General features: G+C 34.7%; 1 protein-coding gene across 1 annotated transcript; it reads left to right on the top strand.

Moving 5' to 3' along the window:
• Window positions 1-16,628: 16,628 nt before the first annotated feature.
• On the top strand, window positions 16,629-17,615 carry LOC131030521 (protein EXORDIUM-like 2). Its single transcript, XM_057961372.1, has one exon. The coding sequence runs from the start codon at window positions 16,629-16,631 to the stop codon at window positions 17,613-17,615; it is 987 nt and encodes a 328-aa protein (XP_057817355.1).
• Window positions 17,616-18,448: the final 833 nt, after the last annotated feature.

The following is an 18,448-nucleotide window of genomic DNA, read 5'->3' as shown; positions in this document are numbered from 1 at the left end:
TAGGATTAAAAAAAAAATTAATTTCATAAAGTTTTGACCAAGTTATGGTGGTCAGACATACGAGTTTTTTATATTTTTAAAAAGTTGTAGTAAGAAAATCATAATTAATTATTTATTTCAAAAAAAAGTACAAAAAAATATGTGTCACATCTGAACATGAGTCTTCTACTTATATCTAAAATTTTAGAAAAAAAATATTATGATTTGATTATGGTTAGGGAGGTCAGACAAACACTTGGTTCTTATCTTTTTCCTGAAATTTTAGTACTAGTGCATTGAAATTTCAAATTTTTGCCAAATAGATTTTTTTTCAAAAAACAACTAGTAGCTTAGAAACTACATTCAATTTACATATTTTTGAAATAATGTTGGTAACTTATTCAAATTTTTACATCAAGTTGCCCAACTCTATTTTATTTTATTTTCATTGCGACTTAAGGGCTTATTTAGACCACCATGATCCTACACATACCCTCTTGTAAAGAATGTGTGGTTATGTTATTGGTATTTGTTTCTAGTTCCTTAAATTCAAATTCTATGAATCCTACTTATTGGTCTTGAATTTCTAATACTAAGGATCATAACTCCTCTTTGGATCTTGAATTTGTGTGATCAACATATAATAATCAAATCAAACTTCATTCTCATCAAATTTAAATGTTTCACAATAAAATTATGAAATTACCACCAAAACGATGAGCTACTTATAAGATTGGTAGTCATATTTTTTTTAATTTTTTGAATAAGTTGAGTTATTTATTTTATTTTCTTTGTACAATGTCTTCATATGAACCTCAAATATTTATGTATTAATTTTCTTAGAACTTTTGATCCACTTATCCAAAATAAAAAGTTATATAGTTAGGATTGTTCTACACTTCATTAAATGCACATTAAAAAAATATTATTAAAATAATGTAGGTTATGTGATGAAGACTCACAATGATGCATCCATTGTAAAAAAACACATACAAATAGTATTCAATAAAAATATTAAATAATACATAACTTTTATTAATCACTCTTATTTGTAATTATGGCAACCAATTTTAAAAGGACCAAATCAAATGAAAAATAGGAGGTGTACACTAGACACTGCTAATTTTAGTGATATAAAAACATGAACATTTTGTGTTCACTCAATATGTCACCCTCTTAACCTTCACCATTTTAAAGATTCCTTAGTACTTAAGAAACTATCTTTAGAGTATTATTAGTATTATCATTCTTGGTCTCATTATATATTTAAATTTTCACTGTATACATGTCTTGATTACTCATCCAAGTTAAGATCAACTTCAAGAAAATATGAGAAAATGTTATCCCACTTTCTATCCTCCATTTATGTGCACTTATCCAATGGATATAAGGTATGTGTAGACATTAAATAAATTCATTATTATTTACTAAAAAAGTAATTAAGGGTAACTTAACAGGTTTTGAGGGGACTTGAAACCCCTTGTAGCAAGTTTTGAAGGGACTCAAAACCCTGTACATGGATTTTTCATGGATCCATAACCCAATTAAAGAATGTTGCAAGAAGATAAAATGTGGCCTAATAGAAGCCTACCATCAACCAAATATTAGAAAATAGGAATAAAAGAGTTGGTTGAAACACCTGCATGACTGAATCCATCACACAAGAGAGCTCAAAGAAACATTCACAAAGGGCTTTGTAAGGATCCCATAGCCTAAATCATGGGTTTTGACAAATCTACCGCAACCTTAAGACCCAATGAAATAAATACATACCATTTTGAAGACATCTAGGATAGTGGATTTTGAAAAGGCTCCCATAACCTTTAAAAAAAGGAAAACAATTGTTCCTCCCAAATAGCCACAAACTTGAAAGAGAGTAGCAATTTAGGGTTTCAACAGGCTCCCCAAACCTTCACATTGGGTTTTAGAATGGATCCCATAAGCATCAATAACATATATTTTTGATAGGTTCCCCAAACCATCACAATGGGTTTTGGAATGGCTTCGATAACCATCAGGCAAGTAAAAATAAAATCCTCCTCACAACAAGTCCCCACCTCTCTATCAAAGCTCATATCCACCTCAATAAAAGATGCCCCCACCTCAATAGGGTTAACAGAGGAAGAAACCAACATAAGGAAGATCCAAACCCACACCTCCCCTACTCCCATACACCCAAGGATCAAAAGTAGAGTGACAAAAGCCCCCATAAATAAGCTTCCAACATCTCCCACAAAGCCAATCTACACCTCAAAAGGAAAAACATCCACCTCAATAGGAGAGAAAAAAGAGGAAGAAAGTAGTAGAGAGAACCAAACCCTAGCCATTCCAATAAAAATATTCTCCGCCTCAATAGGAGAAGAATCCACCTCCATAGGAGCATCATGGAAAAGGGCCAAGGAAAGAGAATCACGAGCCCACTTATGAAATTTGAAAATTTGAAACCATTGTGCTACAAATAAATTTACAATGTTTAATATCTCCTCAAAACCAAAAACCCTTAAAAAATAATAAAGAAGACTAACAAAATAAGCTCTGAGAGAAATGGAAGCCAATAATACAAGTACAACAATGCTCCTTCCTAGATCAAAAAGCACACATTTCAGAGCCACAAACGTCCAAAAGAAACTCCCACATAGGAGCCTAGACCTGAACAATAGGCGTCCAAGAAAACAAACAATACCCCTACCAAAATTACATCTCCTACTCCCAAAATCTAGAGGGGGCACAACAAAACCCCACCAAATGAACTAGAAAGAGCAAAAACAAAGGTAGAGAATTGAAAAATAAATATTATTGAAGAAATTTCCACACAAATTAAACCAAATGAACTAAGAAAAAGACCCATATCAAGACAAAAAAACCAACACTCTGGCCAAGGCAAGGATGCCTATCACAACACTAGCACCCAAAACACCTATATGAGAAAAAATAACGAAGCCCACCAAAAGAACATAGGCTGATCACTCAAAGAAATTAGTCTCAAGTGAAAAGAAGTCAGTCAAACCAAACCCAAGAGAGACTAAGCTACCAACAACTAGATCTTGCCCAAAATATCTAAACTAGAAGAACAAACAACCTTGCAAATAGTAGAAACCCCAAACACACTATATCCACACCATCCCAGACCACTACTCTAAACCCAACAACATCAGAAGCAAAAATGGTGAAGAAAATAAAGTAGATCATATAGGATGGGGCTCTCCATCTCCATCATCATCCTCTTCATCTGAGCTTTCACCCTTTCCCTGTGAGTTTGAAATGCCACTCCCACCATTTCTTGTGCTCCCTTTCCCACTCATCATGTTTAAAATTATACATGCTACTTGAAGGTAAAAACTTCATGGTTTTAAACAAAGGATGTAGGCACTATAGGCAAAGAGGCCTACCATTTCTCCAAATTTCTCCCCTAGTTTAAGCATGCTCCATGTTTAATATGGTAGAAACAAACTTGAGGCATTTAAACCTAGGTTGTCTGCACTATAAGAAAGAAGGCCCACCATTTCACAAAAGAGTCATCCCTAAATTCTTTATGGCTTTAAACCAAGGATGTACGAACTATAGGTAAGAATCCTCACCATTTATCCAAGGTTCTCCCCAAACCAAAGCATGCTCCATTTTTAACATAGTAGAGACAAACCCGTGGAGTTTGAACCTAGGTTGTAGGCACTATAGGCAAGAAGCCCCACAATTTCACCAAAGAGTCATCTGCAAAAAAATATGATTTTTAAATAAAGGATGTAGCCACTATAGTCAAGTATCCCCACCATTCTCCAAGGTTTTCCTAAAGGTATAGCATGCTCCATTGAACTAACATGGTAGAGACAAACCCATAGGGTTTGAGCCTAGGTTATAGGATCTATAGGCAAGAAACCCCAACATTTCACGAAAGGGTCATTGCAAACACTTTATGATTTTAAACAAAGGATGTAGGTACTATAGGAAAGAATCATCACCATTTCTCCAAGGTTCTCCATAAGGTAAAGAATTCTCCATTATTAACATGATAGATACAAACCCATGGGGTTTTAACCTAGGTTATGTGCACTACAGGCAAGAAGCCCCACCATTTCATAAAAGGTTCATCCCTAAAACTTTATGGTTTTGAAATAAGGATATAGGCACTATAGCCAAGAAACCCCACCATTTATCCAAGGTTCTACCCAGGGTAAATTATTCTCGATTGCTAATGTGGTAGAGATGAACCCGTGTGGTTTGAACCTAGGTTGTAGGAACTACATGCAAGAAGCCCCAATATTTCTCCAAAGGGTCATCCCCTAAAACTTTATGAAAGGATCCCACCATTTCTACAATGTTCTTCCCAAGGTAAATCATGTTGAATTTTGCAACACAAGCACCTACAAGATTAAATGAAAAATGAAGAACACCTTCCACAAATAAGAGCAAAAAAACAAACGTATATTCTTGAAAGAGAAAAGATTGTAGAATGGATTATAATTGTACAATGAGGTTCTTATAAACAAACCACAAAGATCACTAATCCAAATATAGGAGAACTAACATGCAAGCATGGCGAGCTAAAAATAACTCAAATCTAGCTAAACTAGATGCACAACTAAAGCAACTGGAAGTGTAAAGGACAAATAAGTGAACTTAAGCTAAAAAAAAGAATAACTAGTTGTTAAAATGCTCTAACACCTCCCTAAAGTGAAACTTAGGGTGAAGTAAAAAACCTCTAAACACATGAATGAAAGATGGGTCCTGGCAACTAAAGGCCCGATAAGGCACCCAAGTACAAAAAAGAGGTCTCTCTAAGTGGAGAAAAGGGGGAAAACACATGGGAATTTTTGGAGAGATACAATGCATGAAAAAAAAATGAATTGCTAAAAAGGAAGGAAGGCCTGAGAAACTTTTGAGGATCAAACAAAATGCCCCCATTCACAAGAGAAACCCCAAAATACTGTGAGTGAGTGCAACAAGAATCTAAAAGATTACATGCCTAATCTCCAACCACAACAATAGTATTATGTTCCCAATTATGAAGTGGTGGTGGAGGTGGTGGGGATCAACTAGAAAAAATTCCTCATCGTCAAAAGGAAAATAATCCTGAAGAGATGAAGATGGAGGAGTAGGAAGTGATGGAGAGTCCATTAGAGGATAGCACTTATCAAACTAGACATCTTGCCGAAACAAGACCTATATGAAAATAGAATCAAATAACTTGTATGCCTTAGAATGCTCATAGTATCCAATAAAGATTAGTGGTTGGCTCTTCCTATCCATTTCTTTCCTTTATGCATTTGGAGTGAATTCCCAAGCCACACTCCAAAAAAATATGAATGAAGAAACATCAGGATTGACATGGGACCAAGCCTCCTCAGTAGTCAAACGTCACAATGCCTAGTGAGGCATCTAATTATGAATGTAATTTGCACAATTCACTTCCTTAGACCAAAAGTCTGCATCCATATCCTAAGACTGTATCATGCAATTAGCCATCTCTTGTAGTATTCCTGTTATTCCTCTTAGTAAAACCATTCTATTCAGGATTATAAGGAACTATAAGTTGATGTAGGATGCCATGCTCAGTAAAAAAGTATTTGAGTGTCTGATTTCCATATTCTCCCCCTTTATCTGTGTATATCCACATAATAGAATGTGTAGACTACTTCTCCACAAATGCCTTATACCTCCTAAAGAAATCAAATAAATCACTCTCGTACTTAAGAAAGTACACCCATGTATGCTTGGAGAAATCTTTAATGAATATGAGCGCAAATATTTTCCCCCAAAAAGATGGAGTTTGAAAGGATACGAGGTTAGTATTAATTAACTCCACACAGTGGACTCTACCTGAAGGAAAAGAATCTTGGTGATTCTTCCCAAGCACACAACCTCAAAATACACCATCTATGTAAGAAATACCAGGTAGACCAAGCATCAATTACTGAGTGCTCATGTATTGTAGATACCTGTAGTTAGCATGACCAAATTGTTCATGCCAAAGCTTACTCATTGAGTCTGCATGAGCTATGAAGGAAGAAACAACAAGAATTGGACTCTCACAACCATCAAAGTGGTATAATCGAGATGTAGAATCAACACTTCCAATAGCCACAATAACATTAGGACCATAAAGATCTCTGATAACAACATCATGTTGTGTGAACTCAACTATCTTCCCCATCCCAAAATTACAAATCTGATACATAAAGAGAAGGTTGGTGGAGATATTAGGAATAACAAGTACATCCTAAAGAAAACCATCCTCAAGCCAAACAAGACCCAAACCAATAATTGAAAGATGAGGAGAATCCCCCATTGCAATATGTGTTGTGATACAATTTGAAAGAGAATTAGCTAGATTTTGAGAGTATATCATATGGTGAGAAGTACTAGAATCAATTATCTAAGTAGCATCTATAGATAAAACTCATGCAAAAAGAGCCTGACCTTTGCCTGGGTGTGAAGAAGAACACTTAGAAGCTAAAATGTGATGCTACTACATGGCCTCCTCTAAAGCCTCTAGTCTCTTCCAACACTTGTTGACTAGATGTCCCTCCTTGCCACAAAAACTGCAAGACACCTAACTTAATCTTCATCATCTTGGGGGAATACTCAATAGACTTAGTAGGTGGTGGAGTGGATTTGGAGCACTAATTTGACTACTGGAAGGACTATCACTGCCCAACAAAAAGGTATCTTAGGCTTCAACTTCTTCTTCTATTTTTCCTTAGAGGGTTGTGCAACTAAGACCTTGGAAGAGGAACCAAAAATAAATCTCATTGAGACATCAAAGCTTGCTCCCTTGTAAACTGCTCATAAAAGACCTCAAAAGATGGAAAAGTGAAGGCTATTCCCATAGCATCCATGGAGGCATAAAATGTAGAATCAAAGACCTAGAAAGGCCCTCAAATCTTAGCCAAAATCAAGTAGTTACACTATTGGTCAAATTTCTCCTTTCCACAACCTTTCAACAAAGAACTAAATGATTTGAACTTGTCTAGAAATTTCTCAATAGTAGGAAAAGAATTAAGTACTGATGTAGTAAACTCTAGCTCTAGCTATATTTTCCTTAACTCATTAACAATCCCAAAAAGATCCTTGAACATAGTCCACATGGCCTGAGGAGTAGTGAAAGACTCAAAGTGAAATAGGAGATTGCTAAAAAACATGTATGGTAATCAATCCCATAGCCTTATCCATCTTATTTCTATGCTGAAAAATCTAAAATAAATTCTTGAAGGTGGGTTGGGTCTCATCTAAAGTAGCCCACAAACCTCTGAACATGAGTAATTTGGTCATCCGATCCTTCCAAGTGTGATAAATATGGGGTGTGAGATGAACAACAAAATCTTCCATAGGGCTGAGATGCGTAGAGGATTTGAAAAAGATAAATTGACCCCCACAATGAGAAAACACAAACCCTAGTGCAACTGGGATGATGAGGAAGCTTTAAAACAAGAAATCAATTAAACTGAAAAATAAGTAGTACTTGAATAAAAAATGTAGAATAAAGGACTTTGAGAGATATTTGACGATATGCCAAAGTAAAAAAATGGAGTCTGCTTGCCTAAGTTATGGCCTCAAAAGCATGAAAAAATAAGTTTGACTTCAATGTCTTGTATCAGTCACAAAGAGTAAAATAAAAATAAATAAAAAAACTATAAACTTGGACATCCCTTTGAAATAGCTTTCCAATAACATGCGGAAGTCACAAAATAGACGCTATATGTGCAAGTCATACTCGATTTTGTAAAAGTGCTCCAATAGGGTTAAAAGGGCCTCCTAGGAGCTAAAAATAAGTTAGCACTGGTCATATGTCAACCAAGGACCTGTAGGTAGGAGGTGGTAGGCGAGTGGTGCTTGGGTGGTGCATGGGCGGTGCATGGCCGACAGGCTAAAAGGTGGTGGCGTGCGGGCAGTGTAATGGTCGCAGGCTGCTGACAAAGTAGTGAAGCATAGTCACCAAACGACGGTGAAGGTGCAAGGGCTATGAAGGATGCGTATGAGGTGGCAGATTTGTAAGAGGTGGGGATGGCATAGGAGGTGGGCTCAACGGGGGCTGGAATGATGGCGGTGACTAATAAAAGGGTGCCAACAAGAAGGGGACCATCGGTAGGAAACAATGTTCATGACTAGTGGAGTCCTTATCGTGTGGGGTACATCCTTATATAGAAGGGTGCAGTCCTATAGGGGACCCCAAAAAGATTGCCCTCCCCAAAAAAAACTGGCTCTAAAAAAAAATTAATCTTATTTTAAAAAAAAATTGCCAAAAAATTGTTTTATCGGCCCAAAATTTGTATCTACCTAGAAATGCTAATTGTGTGCATAGATTGGGACAATCCATACATATCCGTATGAACTAATTTTTTTTGGCTCAAATTCAACTTCATCAAATTTCACAAAGTGACAGATGATTCTTTGGTTTTTGGATGCTCTAGATGCAATGGCACGGTCAATTTTGCCCCAAATTAACCTGAATTTTCATTGACCTCTAGAACTTGCCCAAAAAAATGTGCCCTAAGTGAAATTGGCCCAAAAAATAAATAGCTCAAATTTTAATGAAATGAAAGGGATTCCTCTATTTTTTCGACACTACATGCACAATGGTGAGGCCCGTTTTGCTCCAAAGCTAATAAAAAAATTGTATGTCCTTTATATACACAAAAATGAAAATCTTGACCCTGGAATGCTTTTGAGAAAAGAAACCCTGAAAGCTTGAGAAGGGGTTTGCCAAATTTGTTCTCTAATAACATGTTGAAAATTGCAACACAAGCATCTACAAGATCAAATGACAAACAAAGAACACCTTCCACAAATGAGAGAACCAAAATAAAGTTATATTCCTCAAAAGTAAATATTATAAAATGAATTACAATTGTACAATGATGTGCTTATAAAGAAAGGCACAAAGATTCCCTAAGCCAAAAATAAGAGAACTAAAGTGAAAGCATGAGGTGCTAAAAAAATCTCAACTCTAGCTAAACTATATGTATAAAGTCTAAACTATATGCATAACTAAAGCAACTAGAAACATAAAAGCATAACTAGTTATTAAAATTTTCTAACATTTAACATAGTAGAAGTGAACCTGTTATTACAAACAAGAATCCCTACCATTTCACCTAAGAGTCATCTCCAAAAATTTATGGTTTGAAGGATAAGAATGTAGGAAATACAAGTAAGAAGCCCCACAATTTCTCCAAGGTTCTCCCCAAGGTAAAGCATGTCCCATTGTTAACATGGTAGAGATGAACCCATTTGGTTTGAACCTTGGTTGTGGGCACCACAAGCAAGAAGTCCCACCATTTTACCAAAGGGTCATCTCCATAAATTTATAGTTTTAATAAATGATGTAAGCACTACATGCAAGAAGTTAGGTACCATTTCTCCAGGGTTTTTCCCAAGGTAAAGCATTCTCCATTATTAACATGGTAGAGACAAATGCATGGGGTTTTAACCTAGGTTGTAGGCACTACAGGCAAGAAGCTCCACCATTTCACCAAAGGATTATCCCTAAAAATATTATGGTTTTGAACCAAGGATGTAGGCATTACAAGCGAGAAGCCCCACCATTTCTTCAAGGTTATCCCCAAGGTAAAGCATGCTCCATTGTTAACACAATAGAGATGAATCCATGGTGTTTGAGCCTAGGTTGTAACCACTACATGAAAGAAGCACCACCATTTCACTGAAGGGTCATCCCCAAAAGCTTTATGGTTTGAACCAAGGTTGTAAGCACTACAGGAAAGAAGCACCACCATTTTACCAAGGTTCACCACAAGGTAAAGCATGCTCCATTTTTAACATCGTAGAGACAAACCCATGAAATTTGAACCTAGGTTGTTCATACTATAGGAAATAAACTTTATGGTTTGAACCAAGATTTTAGGCACTACAGGCAAGAAGCCCCTCCATTTCATCAAGGTTCTCCCTAAGGTAAAGCATGTTACGTTGTTAACATGGTAGAGACAAACCCATGAGGTTTTAACCTTGGTTGTAGGCACAATAGGCAAGAAGCCCCACCATTTCACCAAAGGGTCTCCTCTAAAAGAAGCAGTTCAAAGCCTCAATTGATATGACATATTTATTTACTAATAGTTATCCATTATATGAAATCATTTTTTATGCTCATGTGCTTGTGGTTATTTCTTCACTATTTTTAAGAATGTGGTTGACATAGATTTTTCCATAGATACAATTAATCCATTCCTTCTTCTCCTCCTCCTTACTTTACTATTTAAGCTAGTACTTTTTGACATATTGAAAAGGGTGGGGATTAGGTGCTCACTAGTGTAAACATTCAAACTAGGAATCACCACAATCTCATTAATTTTATTATTAAAAAAAACCAATTAGGCACATCTTCAGTCCCTAAAGAGATTTAGACACTTGTGGTTGATTTCTCTTTTTTGATGTTGATATGACGAGGACAAGAAATGATGCAATGACTAGGTAAAAAGATAGTAAATTGACAAGAATCAACACAAATAGAAAGATATAGAACTATATTTGCAAAATCTAAGACTAGATCTTGAAATGGGATGTATAGACTAGAAGCGTCTTCATCAATTTTAATGGGTATATTTTGGATTAGTATTCCTTGTAGACCATTTACTCAAAATTTCAACAAAATAATGTCATTCACTAGAGCAACACTCCATAGACTAGGAGTTTGTAGTTGTTTGAAATTTGGAAATATTTGTCTCAGTTTGTACTCTATGAATCTATGACTCTCTGTCATCGGATATAGAATCTACACATACAAGACAAGAAAAGTGTTCGACTATATAAGTGTTTCCCTACGTCAAACCATGGGTAGGAATTAACCTCCACTACAACAATGGTTATTAGAAAAGAGAGCTTACCCTTGTAGGGTAGAGGCTAAAATCCTTAAGAAAATGTAGAATTGACAAGTGATGCCTTTGGTATGACTCTTCTTGCCTTGAAGAATCATGAAAGGTTGATGTTTCTTGATATAAGTTCATGCATGCCTTCACTCATGGATGAATATTCACACAAACATGATCCTAGATGCTAGCTTGAATGCTTGACTTCAAATGTCTCCTTCATTCCTTGAAGATGCTTGATTGCTTTTCTCAACTGGAATGTGAATTAGAAACTTGTAAAAAGATGTTCAAATGAGGGGATTGAAGTTGTATTTATACACAACCTCATAAAACATGTTAATTTTTTTGAAGAATGTTGACATCATGAGCACTTTCCTGCTAAAAAACTTTTAACAATTATTTACTCTCACAGTTATATACTTTCATTCTTATTTAAATTATGTTTCATATGTTGATCTCATGCTCACATTTCATGGCCACATTATTATATTCCCACATATTTATACTTTCATAATATTCTCTTTTCCTGATTTCATGTTTTATTTAATTCTTACTTTACTCTTAATTCATACACACAACATGCTTTTATAAGTATGCTACATGATTAATATCAATATTTATCATATTTATATCTTATTATTACATTTTTTAATCACTTATTGATTATCATAATTACATCTAACATTTATTTATACCTACATAGTTCTTATTTTATAGATATAGTGTGGGTCCATAACATCATTCATTCCAATTCATGTGCTTCATGCTTATTTCACATTATTTAACTGTGTTTATCCCATAATTATACCTTTTCTTTTATCCTTCCTTTTAATTTACTACATCATACATGTATAACTAATTAGAGGGGGGCATATTATATCATTATGTTCTTTCACGTCTATAGTTACAATGGCCTAAAACCCTATAAACAATTGTTTGATATTTATGAAAATGGTTGTAATTGTTCTTTAAGAGATCTTTCACCTCCTCCTTTGACAATTCTAGTGATTGGCTTCATGCAACCATGTACATTTACCCTCACTTGTTAGTACTTACTTTGATATTATTGATATCAAAAACAAATTCTTATTATTTATATATTTAAAATTGAGGACAAATAGTACTTTAATGAAATATTCTTATATAAATTCTTTTATTGGTATGTAAAATATTTTACTTTCATATTGACTATTTTTTTTCAATCATGTTAGTTCACATACAAGTCAATATAGAAAAAAATGTAATGATAAAAATTGCACACCTCACTTTTTTTTCATTATTTAATGTTATTGTAAAATATTCTTTGTAGATAAGTTTGCTAATTGATGTTATATTGTTAGGACCATATTGTTTAGGTGTATAAGATCACATACCATGATTTTAGATAGTAGTTATTATTCTAAATGGCAGTGCTCTTGCTACATATTGTGTATCATATTGTAAGTTTATTGAATCTAGTTTATCCCCAGCATTACAATTTGTACAATTTTATTAGAAGGCACGTTGATTTTGTGCATAGTGAAAAGAAAATTGTTGTGAAAATGAGTTTTATTGAAGGCAAAATTATGAGTTGATGACATGATCTACTTGCCATGATTAGTTCAACCATTATTGTGGCATTAGGTTTTAGAGGTCAAAGCTAGTCTTGCTCCTCTGCATGTAAGAAGGTCGATCTTCTTTTTTGTGGTGGCGTGAGGACTTTTTAGTGTTTGCATGTTCTTTAAGCCACGACTTGTGTCTGCTAAACATTTTGCCTTGGAGGCCATGGATACCATCAGAAGCAACTGGTGCAACTTTCTTTCGAAGAATTCTTCACCGAACACCAACTCTACATGGAAGTTTGATCTCCAGTCTTATCCATAAGATCAGATTTCTCTTGGTTTTCTGATCGTCTTTTCTAAAGTTTGAAAGCAATTTTCTGCACTTTTCCATTGATTTTGTTAACTATAATGGTGTGAGCTTTTTGAGGGGGTATGTAAGATCTTTTGTATCTACTATGTGGGTTTAATTAATTGTTGTTGCCTATTGCTGTGGCATGCCTTACGTAGGGCTTGAGTTATTTATTGTTTGAGTCGCTGCATAAAGTTTTTTCTTTTGCATGCTCATGTTTTATCTTGCTACTGGATAAGAAACACAAGGCGAAAAATCTCTTGTATGCTGTGTGAGTCCTTCCCTGGATGCGGCAAATTCTTTGTTGATTTCAGTACAGACAGCGAGTAAGCATGGAACATATATCACATTCTCATTTGTGATTTCATTTTCCTGCTAGTCTATGCAGTATCTAGGTTGTACTTTTGATCATATTTATTTATTAATTGAAAATTAGAATAAGATAAATTTTTACTTTTAATCAATTAATAAACATGATCAAAAATATATTTTGAATTTTTATCATTAAGAGTTTTATTTTAATTGTGTATGACTTCTTTTTTTGTCTCGAATGTGTTTTTTAAAGCATTAAGTTGTCTTGAAGAGCTCGGCTCTTTACATAAATGTAGAAATTTGCATTAGTAAATCTTTTGTTGGTGCAACTTTGTGTGGAAGACATCTCTATTCAATTGTGATTCTTTTAAGTGTTGTAGATGTTAATAATGCATCACATGATAAAGTACCATATCAAAGAGAATTAATGGCATTGTACACAAATTTTAATAAAGTTTCATTATGGTGAGACATTAGCATCTAGTAGTTGTTTGTTTTCTTTTAATAAGTTTTGTGAATAGGAAAACCTAGGGAAACTTAGCTATTTGGCCATTGAGCTTTACACCTTTCCTCCAATCGGTAGCCAATAGGGGTCAAATGCTTCTGTCTTTTTGGCACTATCCCAACCAAAAGGTGTCATAATGGCTATCTAGTTTAGAGAAAATCTCTACAAAGAAAACTCTTCATGTCTTCAACAATTAGTTTATGCATCTAAAGACTTTTTGACACTATCCCAACCAAAGGGAACCATAATGGTTATCTAGTTCAGAGCACATGTCTATAAAGAAAAGCTATTTTGTCTTTAATGATCAGTTTCTGTATCTAGAGACTAAGTACTTATATATTCAATGCAATCCAGTTGAGCTGTAAGGACCTACACATTATTAAATTAACATAATTCACAAAATACACATAATTAATCATTAATTAAATAAACTTGATCAAATATGCAAAATAATAGAGACATGAAATTGTATTTTTACATAATCTTTGAGTACATAGCCAATAACATGGTAGAACATAAGGAAAACAAATTATTTCACATGAGACCACAAGGTTGAATACACAAAGTATATAAGTTCAAATCATGAAGAAAACCTTGATAGGAAATCTCAAAATCTATCTCCTTTTGAACACACCATGGGTGAGAACTTTATGAGAATGTTTTAATGCTAATACAATGATATCATGATATGACATAGAGTATGAGACATCGATCAAAATTAGTAGAATAGACCAATATTAAAATGATCAAACAAGCTTGGTCAAAGCATCTTTTGAATTTGTTTATCAACAAATAGATATAGGGTGACAATCTATCCTTCTCTATTCCTCCATATTCGACACCATCCAAAAACACATAAAATATATTGAAGATAAAAAATGCACAAACATACATAAGAAAACATAAACAACAATTGTTATGTATTTATTTAATATCTTTCCATCGATTCTAATTTTATCTCAACACAAGATACAACATGGTGACTTTATCATGATTTTCAAACACAATCCAAGAAGCAACCAAAATACAAACATGAACCTATTCTTGAAATCAAATATTTCTCAAGTCATACATTGCATCATGAACAAGTACAGAACCATTGATATATGATTAGAATGACTATAGATAAAACATTTCTTAATAAGCACATTCATTGCATATCCAATCTAATTTAATCTCACTAAGTTTCTTGATCCCTTTATGTAACCTTTTGAACAAGAGTCATTAATGGAAACTACACAATATAATAAGGATTTCCAATACATATTCAAGAATATGAACTATATTAATGAACAATGATTATGAATTATGGTAAGATAGTTCTCTCTTATTACAATTTATAAACATTGATTGTTGGGATAAAGAATAATACTCTTTAATATAGACTACATGACCCAAAACTCTTTGTCAATATTTATTACAAATCACAAATATCTATAATATAGTGCAAACCAATAATATCTATATATCTGCTATGCTTTACTATCATAAATTCAACCTTGTCAATTAAGAAAAAGATAAATAAACTATAATCTTATGTTATTAAGGAAATTTAGGTAATATACTTTATTACCCTAGTAATATGAGCTCATCAAGATGATTCATTCTTGATAATACCTCCAAAATAAGGGTTTTCAAGTGAATTAAACTTTGAAACTACTTATTTAAGATCAAGACCACTTAAGTTCCTTATCTATTATCTATAAGAATGGTAATAATCCAATATCAAACTCTAGATGGCAAGATCAACATGAATATTTACAATTAGTCAAAACTTTGTACCAACAAAGATACTAATCTAGTAGACTCTTCTATCATAATTGTCTCAATATATTCATATGTTTACCTTAGGATAGATCTATTCCTTTGAGTGGGACCTAATCAGAGATGACATATTTATTCTTGGTCTCTCAACTTAATAAAAGACCTAATAACTTGTGTTGCAACCCTAAATTCATATATCCTATATATTTTTAAATAAGGGTATCTTTATTATGAAAACCTAATGTAAAGTAAGCTTGACAACCATTGTAATATCTTTTCCTTATGTAGTTTATCTCAATCCAAGAATTTGACAATTTTGTTGAACTAAGAGGTTAAATTATTTTTATAAGATACGAATTAAATATTGAACTTAGAGATCCTTACCCACTGTCTATTCATTTAAAAAAGTTTACTTCAGTCAAACAACCATACAACATAAGGGTAAATAACTTATAATATTTCTATAGAATATTTAACATTAATCATAACCATTTCAAGTCAATTAGCTCTGATTCTATCTTTGAAAAATTGATTTTATTAAGATTAAAAAGATTTAGTAATATATTAAAGAACATTATTATGTTATTTAAGAATTTTATAATTTGAACCTAAATGTGTTCATATATATCATTATAAGTTAAGGCCTCATGTCGTAAGGTCAACTATGACATGCTATAATTTGTGAATCAATAAAATTCTATATATTTATCTATTACAGTTTATTGTATATAAATGTTTGTGTGTTTATTGTATGATTAGTAATCTTTCATTGGATCCTTCAATCATAATTATGTTGAATATGGTCAACAATTTGTTACTTACAATACTAAAAAATTCTGCTTATGTAATTATTTTAGTAGAATATGGGGCTTGGGAATTTGGGAGGGTGTATCTCTCGCGGTTTCTCCGCCAGCTTTTGGGGCCACTTCTACTCCGAGTGGAATTTAGTCCATCGTGATCTACAAACAAACAACTGTCTTACACTAAGCGAAATGGGATCCACACTCATTCCTGTGGGAAAGCAATCTCCCTATTTTTTAGTTATCTCAGCCACCAGACTACACGCCGAACCCAAATCTTTCAAGGCGCCAGCTCATGGTGACAAGAGTACCACGCAAGCTTCCAACTTGTAGCATTGCTTTAATACTCCCAGCCTCCATTCGAACTTGGAATACCCATCATAGTTATCCATCCGAAATCAAAATCATTCCTTGTCAGCAATATGGAAGGTCCTACCACTAGTTGTTTCCATTATTAATCGATTCCAAGCGTCCGCGTGGCCACTGGGCTATTTAAAGCATACCCACGAAGCAAAGAGCAGATTACTTGCAGGTTTTATCTCCATTTAGACCAGAACTCTAAGAATGTCTGGCATAATATATAAATGTCTTCTGGGCTTTCTGCTAATCGCCTGCCAGCTCGCTCACGAGTCATTTGCTAGTATAGATTCATCCATGTTCAACCATAGCAGTAGATTATCTGAATTAGTACCAGATACCCCTCTTGTATTACGTTACCATGGGGGACCCGTTCTCACGAGTCCGGAATCCATCAAAGTCTACATTCTCTGGTACGGTAAATTCACCCCTGCCCAAAAGGCCCCCCTCCTTGATTTCTTCTCCTCTTTCCATTACAACGAGAGAAGCCAGCCTTGTATGAAGAAGTGGTGGGCAATCTTGCAAGGCTACAAGGATTCCTCCAATACAAGTATTGCCCCTAATGTCAGGCTTGCCAAGCAGGCCTCCGATGTGTCCTACTCACTAGGAAAGTCATTGAAAAGGAGTTCAATGGGTTCTCTCATAAGAAGTGCATTGGTAAAGAAACAATTTCCCATTAACCCAAGGGGAATTTATATGGTCTTGACAGCAGATAATGTTTTTGTAGAGAATTTCTGCATGAGTTCTTGTGGGTTCCATGATTCTATGAAGGTGTCTAACAGAAGAAAAGTGGTGATATCCTGGGTGGGCAACTCTGGTGTTCAGTGCCCAGGCTATTGTGCATGGCCATTTGCATATCCTGGATATGGGCCTCCAATTCCACCGCTTATTCCACCCAATGGAGACGTGGGGATTGACGGCATGGTCGTTGTGGTTGCAACAATCTTGGCTGGAACGGCCTCTAATCCCTTCGGTGATGGCTATCATGCAGACCCTGCCTTTGCTCCACAGGAGGCCGCTACTGCCTGTAGTGGAATATTTGGGCCTGGAGCTTATACTTCCTATCCTGGGAAGCTTCTCATGGATGACAAGTCCAAGGCAAGCTACAATGCTTATGGTATCAATGGGAGGACATTCCTTCTGCCTGCTCTCTGGAGTCCACATACTGCATCTTGCAAGACCACTCTTGGATGAATCTCAGATCGAGGATGAATGTAAAATACGATCGCTAGTTTGTATTTGTTTTTTAATAATTAAAGTGTCGACGGATAGTCCAGATATGAAGCTCTTGACTCTTTGTTGTAAGGTGAACTTTCTTATGATCACAACATCGTCGAATGTGTAATGGATCTACATCAAAACATCGTCTAATGTGTAAGAAATCTGCATCACAACATCGTACAACATCGTTCAACGTATAAGGAATTCGAATTCCCATCACAACATCGTTTAATGTGTAATGGACCCACATCACAAGATTAAAAACAAGAGTTGAACCTATGATCTCAGTCACCTAAATCAACAGCTAAAACTAAGTGACCTCAGCAATTTGGAGCTTGTTTAAGGTCAAAGCTATTCTAGCTCCAAAACAAACCTTTCGTATAGCATGATAGCAAAGTGTTAGTCAATCGCAGCTGTTTATTGCAAAATCGACGGTGTAAAACACGTGACTAATATGCGTGTTAGTCAATCCGTACTGTCGTTTTGGAGCCAGAATAGACACGTCCCTTGTTTAATGTGCAATGGACACACACCACAAGATTAAAAATAAGAGTTGAAACCATGATCTCAACCATTTAAATCGGCAACTAAACCTAAGTGAACTCAGCAATTTGGAGCTTTAAATCTTTGTTACAAGATGAAGCTCCTTATATCCTTTCATCCGATGTGTAATGTATCCCCACCACAACATCGTCCAATGTATAATGGACTCGTACTACAAGATTAAAAATAGGAGTTGAACCCATGATCTCAACTACCAAAATCAATAGTGAAAATCAAGTGAAGTCAATGATTTGGAGTTTTAA

The sequence above is a fragment of the Cryptomeria japonica genome, chromosome 2, assembly GCF_030272615.1.
Source record: "Cryptomeria japonica chromosome 2, Sugi_1.0, whole genome shotgun sequence".
Classification (NCBI taxonomy): domain Eukaryota; kingdom Viridiplantae; phylum Streptophyta; class Pinopsida; order Cupressales; family Cupressaceae; genus Cryptomeria; species Cryptomeria japonica.
The sequence above is the reverse complement of the archived record's forward strand: the minus strand, read 5'-3'. Positions and strand labels throughout refer to the sequence as shown.

Excerpts from the sequence above, each read along its gene's own strand:
- LOC131030521 (XM_057961372.1), top strand. The coding sequence starts at position 16,629 with ATGTCTGGCATAATATATAAATGTCTTCTGGGCTTTCTGCTAATCGCC.